The sequence below is a fragment of the Prinia subflava genome, chromosome 5 (genome assembly GCF_021018805.1).
Source record: "Prinia subflava isolate CZ2003 ecotype Zambia chromosome 5, Cam_Psub_1.2, whole genome shotgun sequence".
NCBI lineage: Eukaryota > Metazoa > Chordata > Aves > Passeriformes > Cisticolidae > Prinia > Prinia subflava.
The window spans coordinates 1358476-1369688 of NC_086251.1; the positions used below are offsets into that span (position 1 = coordinate 1358476).

The 11213-nt window shown below is 50.9% G+C and overlaps 1 protein-coding gene across 1 annotated transcript; it reads left to right on the top strand.

Moving 5' to 3' along the window:
- The first annotated feature begins 2521 nt into the window (after positions 1-2521).
- Positions 2522-8092, top strand: FGF3 (fibroblast growth factor 3). Its single transcript, XM_063397264.1, has 3 exons — positions 2522-2837; positions 4648-4751; positions 7760-8092. The coding sequence occupies exons 1-3, from the start codon at positions 2588-2590 to the stop codon at positions 8090-8092; spliced, it is 687 nt and encodes a 228-aa protein (XP_063253334.1). The 5' UTR covers positions 2522-2587.
- Positions 8093-11213: the final 3121 nt, after the last annotated feature.

Sequence of the window (11213 nt, forward strand, 5' to 3'; positions counted from 1 at the left end):
TTATTGCGGCGGGAGGAGGATCTTGAGGGTTTTTTTTTTCAGAGCGCTAATGAAAATGCCCTGCGAATCCCGAACCGGAAAATGTCAGCAGCGCATCTCGGGACAGAGCCGCGATTTGCTCGGAAGAGATCGCTGTAATTACTGTCAGGGCTTGTGTTTTATCTTCCCTCCGAGCGGTGCCGGTGAAAGCATCTTTCAGGAGGCTCGTGGCACGCTAAGAGTTCTTTTTCTGCTGCCACAGCTGTCTCGGAGCTCCTCAGAGGTTACGGGTCCCCAGCAGACGATTTACGGAGCATCCCCGAGAGGAAGGTTTTCCAGAGAAGTTCTTCTTTCGGGAGGGACTGGAGGATTTGGCCCGCAAGCAACACCCCCCCTCCCCTCACCCCATACAGTCCAAAATCGGGGTCCTGCACGTTGAAGATTTTCATATTTTTACTGGCATACATTGCTTTTTTAGCTCCCAATCAACACGCTGGAACCACTTGACTGCCTGGCAGTGGCATTGTAGGGGAATAGCAATAAAGAATTAATTGTATAAACATTTATCATCCCCAGATCAAACTCTCCTTGTGAGGCTGGGGCTTAACTTGTGGAGAAGAAAAGGGGGAGGGAGGGTGGTAATGGCGGAGAGGGTGCTTGTGGGGTTTTTTATGTGTTTCCTTTTATTCCAGACGACTGTATAATGAACATCCTTTTAGCCTTGAAGGACTACTAAATATTAAGCACAGCTTAGAACGGGGAGTAGCTTTCGAGACAGTTTCGTCCTCCTGCCATTCCTCTTAGGAAAAGGTCGTACCCCTTCCCTTATTTTCCCGCTAGTAAAAGCTTCCCTTTTTAAAGAAGTCTTTAACGTGTAAGAAAATCCTCCTGCTCTACATAGGAAGGTCTTTAAAAAAATTTATAGACCTCTTCATGTTCACCAGTTCCGGAAAAAAAACCAACAAAAAACCTATGTTGATCAAGGTCAAACGCTCGAATTGTGACGTGACTCACTTCAAAGGTGTATTTGTGTGCCCTTCGAGCACATTAATACTAATTATCTCCCAAACACTTCCCCAAAACTCCTACCGCCCGTTTCAGATGCAAATCTAATTAACGAGCTGCCTTTTGAGGAGCACGCAGGGACAGCGTAATTCACGGAGCTGTTGAACCTTTTGCCTTCTTTTCTATTTATTTTTAGGTGGCTCCATCCTCCTTTGAAAGCGTAGGCAGTGGTGTGAAGCGACAGGGTAGCGAGGGCAGCTCCGCGCCAGCTAATGAGACTTTCCAGGCACCGGAGTCAAGGAAAAGGATTAGCTACGACTTCTTGCAAATGCACTCGGGGATGTACATCACAACACTTTGCCGGGCCCTCACTCGGTCTAAGTTAATTTGGGAATGATTAAATCGCGAAAGCCCTATCTAAATAACGCCTATTAGTCGTGAGCGTGAGCTGATTGATTTAGGAGTAAGTGTTTGCTCTGCTGGCCGGGGCAGAGCGGGGGACGCGCACACGCTGAGCAAACCCTAAGTGCGAGCCCCGGGGGTGTTCTGTGCCCCGGGGACGTTCTGTGCCCCGGGGGTGTTCTGTGCCCCCGGAGGTGTTCTGTGCCCCGGGGGTGTTCTGTGCCCCCGGAGGTGTTCTGTGCCCCGGGGACGTTCTGTGCCCCGGGGGTGTTCTGTGCCCCCGGAGGTGTTCTGTGCCCCGGGGACGTTCTGTGCCCCCGGAGGTGTTCTCTGCCCCTGGGGGTGTTCTGTGCCCCGGGGGTGTTCTCTGCCCCTGGGGGTGTTCTGTGCCCCCGGAGGTGTTCTGTGCCCCGGGGACGTTCTGTGCCCCGGGGGTGTTCTCTGCCCCTGGGGGTGTTCTGTGCCCCCATCGCCTCCGGGGGAGCCGGGACCCGCGCCCCTCCCTCCGCCTGTGCCACTCGCACTCCCCAGAGCCGTGTCCCGAGGATGTTCCTTGGAGCATCCCCCCCTTTTTCCCGACGGAGCGCGGGGGGCGGAGGGGCCGCGGCTGCTCCGCGCTGCCGTGCGGGGGTGTGCGGTGTGCGCGGCGGCGAGAGAGAGAGAGGGAGAGAGAGATGCTGTGTAATTTTATCCACGCTGCACTCTGGGAGTTCACACGAGACTGATACCTTTTGCCTCCTCTGCCCTGTATCAATTGGTCGCAGATCAGGCTATTGTTGCAGGAAGCTCCTTTTATTTCTATGCTCCGTCGATCAACTATTTTCCCCGCGGTCTCCTGCCGAAATTCAGCGGCTCCCTCCCTCCCTCGCTCCCTCCCTCTCTCCCTCCTTGCCTCTCTGTCTCACGCATGCCGTCTGTCTATCTGGAAACCCAAGGAGAAGGCTGATCACGGCAGCTCCGTGTAACACAAACAGCTGGGACTCTTCGGTGCCCTTCGCCGATGTCTATTGATTTAAGTAAATCTGAGACAGACAAAAGGGCCGGCATCGAGGCTGATAAAACCCTGCCAATGCTGCGCGGCTCGAAGCGCTCGGCATCTCCGGAGTGCTGCTAGCAAGACGGCTTTGATGGGACCCCTGGTGCCACTCGCTGCGAGCCTCGCTCTCCCCAGCAGCCCGAGCGCTGCGGCCACCATGCCACAATGGTCATAATCTGGATCTTGTTCCTGACTCTGTTGCAGGAGCCGCGGTGCCCAGGACGGGCCGCGGCCGTGCCCGAGCCCACCGGAGCCGCGCCCCGGCCGCGCCGGGATGCGGGGGGACGCGGCGGCGTCTACGAGCACCTCGGGGGAGCGCCCCGGCGCAGGAAGCTCTACTGTGCCACCAAGTACCACCTCCAGATCCACCCCAGCGGCAGGATCAACGGCACCCTGGAGAAGAACAGCGCCTTCAGTGAGTGCCGGGCCGGGCGGTGCGGGGATGGGGGTCCCTCTCCCGCAGCAGTCGCGCTCTGCCCCAGCGGGCAGCGGGTGATGGACGGGGCGGACGGGGCTGTGGCGAAGCCGCTCCAGCCTCCGCTGCTGCCCCGAGCAGCTCACCGGGACGGCTGTGGCTCCTCGGCGGGAACCGGGGACATCCCCCGGGGTCGGGGCTTTGGCCCCCTCCCCTCTCCTCGGCGTCCCGAGAGCCGCCCCGCTGGCTCGGCTCCCCTGTCCCGGGGCTGGCAGCGCCGCCGGCCCTCGAACCGGGCGGGGAACTCCCGAGCCGGCTCTGCAGGCTGCGGGGACCCCACGGCCGGCGGAGGGTCGCGATCCCCCGGGGCAGAAGGAGACCCTCGCACCCCAAGTTTCCCCGACGGGGACTGCGGCTCTGCCCTGCGCAGCCCGGCCGAGCTGTCATTGGCCCCGCTGCGCCGGGGGCCAGCCCTGCCCCAGCCCGGCAGGGGCAGCCGGTGCCCGGCACCTCCCCGGGGCCGATCCCGGAGCCCTTTGGGGCTGCCCTAGTGTCCCCTGTCCCGTCCCCCGCTAAATCCCATCCGTCCCTCTGCCATGTGCCGGGCAGCGGCGGCGATGAAGATGAAAGCGGATGTGTCGGGAGTGAGGGGGTTTGTGCGAGGGCGGCAGGAGGGAGGAGAGCGGGGCTCAACACCGGGGGAGCCCCCGGCGCCCCCGCATCCAGCCCGGGCACGGCCCGGCCCCCGCCCCGGCACCCCAGGACGCGTAAATCCCGCCTGGTGATGGCACACAGAGATAGGGAGACCTCAGGGATCTGTCTGAAGTCCATAAAGGAAAACCACGATTTCCTAGAGAAACCCGCCCCGGCTGTCACAGCCCGGAGGAGGCATCCTTCAGCAGAGAACCGGGGCCTGATTCAAACCAGCTGTGCCAGAGCCAGCCCAGCCCTCCCGGGCCAGCAGTCCCGCTCTGCACAGGGAGCAGCCCCCGGCGCTGCCTCCAGGCTTTCCAAAAGGCAGCAGTGGCTTTGGGTGCCGGCCTCAGCTCTTGCTTTCAAGCACTCATAGAAAGTACAGAGCCATCAAGCAGGGTTTGAGCGAGCCTGATGGAGAGCTGTGCACGTACAACAGCAGCTTCTGAGTCATCTGTGCCTCCATCAGTGTCTGGCACCTTTGGCCAGACATTTGGGCAGGTATTGCTCTGGCCTCGCCTGTGACACTTCTCGTGGCGCAGGACCCCATCTTGCATGGCCTGAACACCTCCTCCCTTTTAATTTGTCTCAGACAGTCACCCAGTCCTTGTCTGGAGGGCTGCACTGACCTCCTAAATCTCAAGTCCCTTTCATGATTATGTACATGGCTCTAAAACGCAGCGGCCTCGCTCTGTTCCACCCTCTGGAGACCTCAGAAAGGGCTTTGTCCTGAAATGGGCAGCTTTGTGACTGGCTTCAATAAGTCAAGAGCTCTTGTGTTCCTAAGCATTAAAGAGGATTTAAAGTTTTTTATACACATATAGGATTAGGTGAACCTCTAGTTCAGTGTCAGATCTTTTTCATTTTTGAAAGAGTTCGGTCTCAATCAGACATCTCGGGGTTTATTGTCCACCTCGTCTCAAATTCCCTCATCATCCTTGCTTTGTGTTGTTTCAAATAATAATAATAACAATAATAATTTCATTCACATGATTGCCCTGATTCTTATGTGAGCAAGTGGTAGCTGTGAGATCACACTCCGCAGGTAAGCAGCCATGCAAATGTACCTCAAAAATTTACACCCGAGCAATAACAGGTCTCCTAATTCTGTTTCCAGGTATTCTGGAAATAACCGCTGTGGACGTTGGAATTGTTGCCATCAAGGGCCTGTTCTCTGGCAGATACCTGGCCATGAACAAGAGTGGCAGGCTTTATGCATCAGTAAGTTTTACTGAAGCCTGGCACATGCCTGTCTTTCCCTGTGCGGGGAACAGGGATTTCCACTAGTGGGGAGCACTGATTTCTTATAAATCCACATTTCCCGAGAAGGGTCACCTTACAAGAGGTTTTTGCCTGGAATTCTTACAGGCAACCAATCAGTATATTCTTAAAAGTAGGGAAAAAAAGCTGTGTTCTTACTTTCTTACTGCCTGGACAAGCCATGGAATGTCAGAACTGTCCATGTTTTATATGGATCTGGGATGCTGGCAAAGAGAGGTCAGATAAAGAAGGTCCACAAGTAACTGAGCATTGATGCTACAGGAAAGCAGCCCCCTCATGGGAGTTTCTTTGCACAGAGCTTTTGGTTGGGCAGTGGAAGAACTTGCAGGTACTAAAAGGCTGGGCTATTGCAAGGAAAGCTGGAAAGAGAAGGTGCAAGAAGACAAAGGTGAAAGCAAACACCTTATTTTACTCCTCTGACCTATTTTTTGCCTTGATCTGTGAGATAAATCCTGGTGTGTGCTGATATAAGTGGGAGCCTTGCCTTTTCAGCTCAGACAGTATTTCCCCTGAGTGAATAAAATACTCCAGCTTAGTCTTCTTCACACTCAGGGACATACCAGGGCACGTTTGGCAGCGTGTACCACACACATTATCTCCCTGCTTGAATTTCTCCCACTGTCTTTGATTACATCCCAGCAATCTTGTGATCTCTCACTGCAGGACAGCCAAACTGTGCAGTTTCCCAGTGAATCCTGGGGCATGGAAGCAGGTTTGAAGAGGGGAGACATGGCTGAGGTGAAATTTGCTCCCTCCTAGGAGTCATTAGGTGTAATTCTGTTGACTTGAGCAGCAGGACATACCCTTGAGCCATGTGATCTTTTCCCCTGAGAACCCAGCCGGGGTGACACAATCAACTCTGCACCTCCCCGCTTTGACACGTTTAACTCCAGCTTTCCAGGAGTGTTCTGATGCAGTTTACCACCCAGTTTCTGTGTCTCATGTGATGCTCCCTGATAAGGGGCCTGTGTGTAAAGATGAGGGTTCTTTGCTGCTGCAGAGAACCACACCACAAACGATTTTGGCAAAGGAAAATGCAGCAGAAGGGGAATGAGGGCATGGTAGCTCTGCTTGCCAAAGTTAAGGCTGTCCAGTTGTATGCTTCTGGTTAATATTCTGACTGAAATGGGTATTTTTTCAATGGACTCCTCCATCAGTTCAGAGCCAGCATCTGCCCCAAAGAAATCATCTGGAAAGATGATTTTTTAAAAGTTCTTTCTCATCTTTCTCTCTGTCTTCTTCAAAATAGGGGTTTTTCCCTTCAGATAGCTTAAACTGGATTAAAATAAGACTAAACAAATTCTGAGCAAAAAGCTCCTCTCCTGAAATGCAGAAAGGCCAGGAGCAGGAGGATCTGAGATCCTTTTCTCCTGGACTTCCCTTTCTAGTGCGAGGAGCATCAGGCCACCCTGGAGTTTGTTCATCTGTCTCGTACCAAAGAATATCAGCCATGGAAGGTTTCTGCATAACTTGAAAAGATCCTTTGTCCCCTTCCAGCTCAAGTTTGAGAGAGGCTGTTTCAGAGCTGGAGGGACAATCCAGGGAAAGCTATTCCACTCCAGCTTTTTTCACAGGAGCAGGAAGGGGTGAGGGCTCAGCTCAGGAGAAACTTCCTGTCTTTGCTTGCCTGTCCAACAACTTTACTGGTATCACTGGCCCAAGACAGTGTGCAAGGCTCTGTTTCAAAAATCTGACCAATTCAGGGATAACTATCCAGGGAGTATTTAATGAAATCATGTTGGAATAACTCCGTAATCCCTCGGTTCACCAATTTTCCCGTGTCCACAAGATGGGTTTGTTGAGCCTCCAGGATTCCTTGGTGCCCTCAGCAGATCGTGATCACCCTCTGTGTTTATCCTGTGTGATAAACCCTCCCCAGCCAGAAGGGAGGCAGGCAGCAGGACAAACCCACCTACATCTGGTGGCTGCGTGGGCTCCAGCGCCGCAGCATCTGAAAACCTTGTCCTTGCAGGGAAGGGCGCTTCCGCTCCACAGCTGGGAAGCCGGGACATGTGGAGCCTTTTAAAGCCTTGTTAAATGCCCATCAGCCTTTCTGGGGAATGAGAAGCATCAAAGACACTCTGTTCCTGGGATCCAGGGCTTTTCTGGCACCAGCCTGGTTACCTGTGCCCTTTCCACACTCTCCAGACAAGGGAAAGTAAAACCCCATGGTGGTAGTTCCCTTCTGCCTCTGTACTTCACAGGTATTAGGTCCTGAAATCTTACTCCCAGAGGTGGAGCAAGGATGGGTTTGGAGTTCAGGAAGGATGGAGAGGTCCTGTGTGCTGGTTCTCCTCCTCCCGGGGAGGGGGAAGGAGTTCCTTGTGCCAGGCTTTTGCAGCGATGTCTCTCAGACAAGGAGCAGCTGAAAAGGGGCGGTTTTGGGCAGATCACATGAAATGGGTGCATACTGTGCCTCACAGTTTGTGATGAAGGAGCAGCCTGGAATTTTGGAGGATCACACTGGTAGGCAGAGTGTGCTTTCATTTGGTTATGCTGACAAAGAAGCTCCACAAAGGTGTGGTTTACTGCTCAAACATCCATCCTGAACTGGATGTAACACACTACAAGTGTATCTAATGACTAACACACCAATTGAAGGGACACATTTTACATCACACTGTAGGATTCTACCTTTTCAATAGATGGCAGAGGCAGCAATTAAATAATCTGTCCAGTCCACAGCTGCACTAAACTCATAAGCACAAAAAATATTACAGCTGAACAATCAGCAGAGCTGTTCACTCCCATTCACATGCCACCTTTTTGTTTTCAGTTTGGATTTGGGGTCCCTTCCTGGGGTGTCTGATGCCCAGAGTGTGACAGGGAATAGTGACAGGCTCAGTGCTTCCCTCCCGCCTTCTGTGGCACCAGCCTGAGGTTTTCTTACCAAATCCTACAACTGAGGAGAGCCTGGCTTAGGATTTCTCTTGATGTTCCCTTTGCAGGAGAGCTACAGCTCTGAGTGTGAGTTCGTGGAGAGGATCCACGAGCTGGGTTACAACACCTACGCCTCCCGTGTGTACCGGACTGTCCCCAGCAGGGCGGGCACCAAGCGCAAAGCCAGCGCCGAGAGACTCTGGTACGTCTCCATCAATGGCAAAGGACGACCCAGGAGGGGCTTTAAAACCCGCAGGACACAGAAATCCTCTCTCTTCCTGCCCAGAGTGCTGGACAACAAAGACCACGAGATGGTCCGGCTGTTCCACGCCAGCGCGAAATACCGGGAGAGTCTCCTGAGAGCCCCGAGCAAGAACCAGCGCAGGAGGAGAGGACACTGACGGGGCTGGGGGAGCTCCTGCTGGGGCTGGGAGCCTTCAAAATGCTACTGAAGAAACCTCAGAGCCGTGACTGCGCCAGAGGCACTGACACAGACAGGTTTTCACACCCTGTAACATAACCGAGAACCACACCGCCTGCTCTTAGCTGCGGTAGGGTTCCCACCCATGGGGAAAGACAGGGCAGGAAAACTGGGGCACACTCCAAGGTAAATTAGCTGGATGTCATAATTTTGTCAATGGCTTTCACGTTTGCTTTTCTTAAAAAAAATGATTTCAAGTATTTTTATTCTGACTTGCCATGGGATATTATCTCAGTGGTGCTGCCCTCCCAGACCACATGGATGTTTAACACTCACCAAATTAATGTCTACAGAGCACTTTCATGGCTCCTCTGGCCATAAGAGGCTACATTCTTATTTTTACATAATACAGGAGTTAGAAAACCGGTGGTTTGTTTCTTTTAATTTACATACACTTATTTTTATTTTATGGCCAGCCATCATCAATTATACTTTTTCCAAGACTGCCCAAGAAAAGTAAGATTGTCAGCTACTTCAAACATTTCAATAGACCTACACATCACCAGATTATCCTTGATTTTGTTAAGCTAAAACTCCGAGATGCCTGACCTTGTCATTTTAATAAATGATTGGTGGTAAAAAAAAAAGTGACATTTGCATTGGTCAGGCTTTGGCCGTATAGATCAACAGATGAATCCTCTCTTAGAAAAGGACTTAAATGTGATGTGAAAGAGAGTAGGTTTGGCTTGGATATTGGGAAGGAATTGTTCTGTGAGGGCGGGCAGGCCCTGGCACAGGGTGCCCAGAGAAGCTGTGGCTGCCTGCATCCCTGGAAGTGTCCCAGGTCAGGCTGGACAGGGCTTGGAGCAGCCTGGGTCAGTGGAAGTGTCCCTGCCATGGCAGGGGGTGGAATGGGATGAGATTTAAGTCCTTTTCACCCCAAACCATTCCACGCTTCTATGACTTTTCTGCTGTGACTCTGGAAGTTAACTTCTGCAAAGCCGAGGGGAGTCCCCATGATGGATTCAATTTTGAACAAGGGGTTAAGCTTTAAACATTTTTCTTGCCATCCAGGAGATGACAGAGCAGCACAAAGATTGAGATGTGCTTGACAAGCACAAATAATGGTCATTTCAGTGGGGTTTGGCCTTGTGCTCCTCATTTCCCAGAATGAGGCCCTGAGAGTGGAGAGCTGGAGAAAAGAAAGACTGCACTGAAATAAAAGATCCATCTGAATTTAACAAAAGATCTGCAAAATCTGACATTGCGTAGAAGCAGACAGGTGTGAATCCCATTGCTGGTCATATTGAGGAAAGAAAAGGTCTTCTTTTTCTTGTGGGCTGCTTTTGAATATGCCCATTCAAATGTGCTCATTTAAAACTAAGTAGTGAAAAATCTTCTGTTCACCAGGAGGTGAAACCTGTGAGAGAGAGAAGCAAGATGAGTTCACAGAATGAGGTGACCCAGCCTAGGTTTAGCACTGCTTACATCCCTACAAAGGTAAAACCAGAAAGGTGTCTTTATGCCAAATAATGTGTTCCATTCCTTCCACTCCACTATCTTTTCTGTGATATTCTAACAAAGGAGGAAACTATGCTTCAATAAGGAAGTCAAAGTTCCTTGATTTCCATTCTCCTTTACATTGAAATAATGCAAAGAGAGCCTTAAATGACATACTTTAAATAGTGGTGCACACAGAATAGACCTAGGTTTAAAGAAGGGACCCATGCTCACAAATTTTCCTGCTTTTACAAAATAACCAAAAATAGTGATGGGATCTTCACAGAGCTAATCAGGCAGCCTCATGTCAGGAGCCACTGTGCAAAGAGGAAGCAGAGAGACTGAAAAAGAAATAGAAGGATTCAGGTTTTCTGCTGGTTCACTGTCCTGTCAACCACACAGGCCCCAAACTGCTGCAGGGTCCACGGTGACTCCTCAAAGTTGGTCACATCAGGGAAGAAAATGAAGTTTTGCCTCCTGGGCATCAGGGCTGTTTTGGGGACACACCCTTGGGTCTGCCAACAATATCTGATATCAATATCCCAATCACAATTCCCAGTTTCACTTCTCAGCAGAGGTGGGAGATGACTGGGCAGGAGAGGGGGATGCAAGGAGCCCTCCCAGCTCTCCAGCTCCATGCAAAATGCAAGGGAAGGGTCAGCAAGCCCAGCTGGCAAGGGAAGATCACATACAGCTGAAGGTCAAGAGATGGTTTCCCTCATGTCTAATTTCTAAATAAATAAATGAAAAATATTTGCTTTGACCGCTTTCAGATTTACTTCACCTCAACTCATAACAAAACCAAAATCCATTCTCACTTTCCTCTCCCCTAAAACTGCAGTTGTGAAGTTAATGGCTACTGACTGCTTCAGGTATTTTTGATACCTGATAGTCTGAAGAAAATGAACAAACTCCTTTTCCCCATGACACAAAGATGCACCTTCAGCCCTGCTCCAAGTCCATCTCCTATCAAACATTTACTCTTCACTCCCAGCTTTTCTCAAGGGTGAGGTTTTTTGTGCTGGCTGTATCCCTTGCTTTGCTGTACCTCTGTTGTTACCAATTTTTCCTCTCGTCCTTCCCTCCTGCCTCTCTTTTCCTGACGGCCCTGCTCCCTGCCATAAAGGATCAGCAGGTAATTGCTGTGTGTGATACAGGAACATCACTAATTACAAAACATCTGCTTGCTCCTGCCTTTGGTTAGAGCTGTATTTCATCCTTGTCAGAATATTGTTTTGACCACTTTCCCATAGGAAGTCACAACAAAGTTAAGCTTAACACATTAATTAAATTCTTATTTCGGTGTTAATTTTTGTCCCAACAAAGCCTAAAATACTAACACTGAAAAAGAAAGGAGAGGGGAGACAAAAGAAAAAATAATGAACTCATTGGACACAATGGCATTTTAACTACTGTAGGTAAGTGATGATTTTCACATCAACCTAAAGCAATCTCATCCACATTCCTAGGATTTTTCTTTGGTCAGTCTCATTGCAGCAACTCAAAGGAGATGGCTTTGGGATTTGTCTTATTTTTTTCTTTCCTATCTTTTAAGAAACATTAATACTCTTGTTGAAATGCTTTTCATTACAGACATTCAT

What these genes read in the sequence shown, in the direction of transcription:
- FGF3 (XM_063397264.1), top strand. Translation starts at nt 2,588, where the DNA reads ATGGTCATAATCTGGATCTTGTTCCTGACTCTGTTGCAGGAGCCGCGG. An exon ending in GGAGAAGAACAGCGCCTTCA is followed by an intron (nt 2,838 to 4,647) that starts GTGAGTGCCGGG and finishes TTCTGTTTCCAG; the next exon opens with GTATTCTGGAAATAACCGCT. An exon ending in GTGGCAGGCTTTATGCATCA is followed by an intron (nt 4,752 to 7,759) that starts GTAAGTTTTACT and finishes TTCCCTTTGCAG; the next exon opens with GAGAGCTACAGCTCTGAGTG.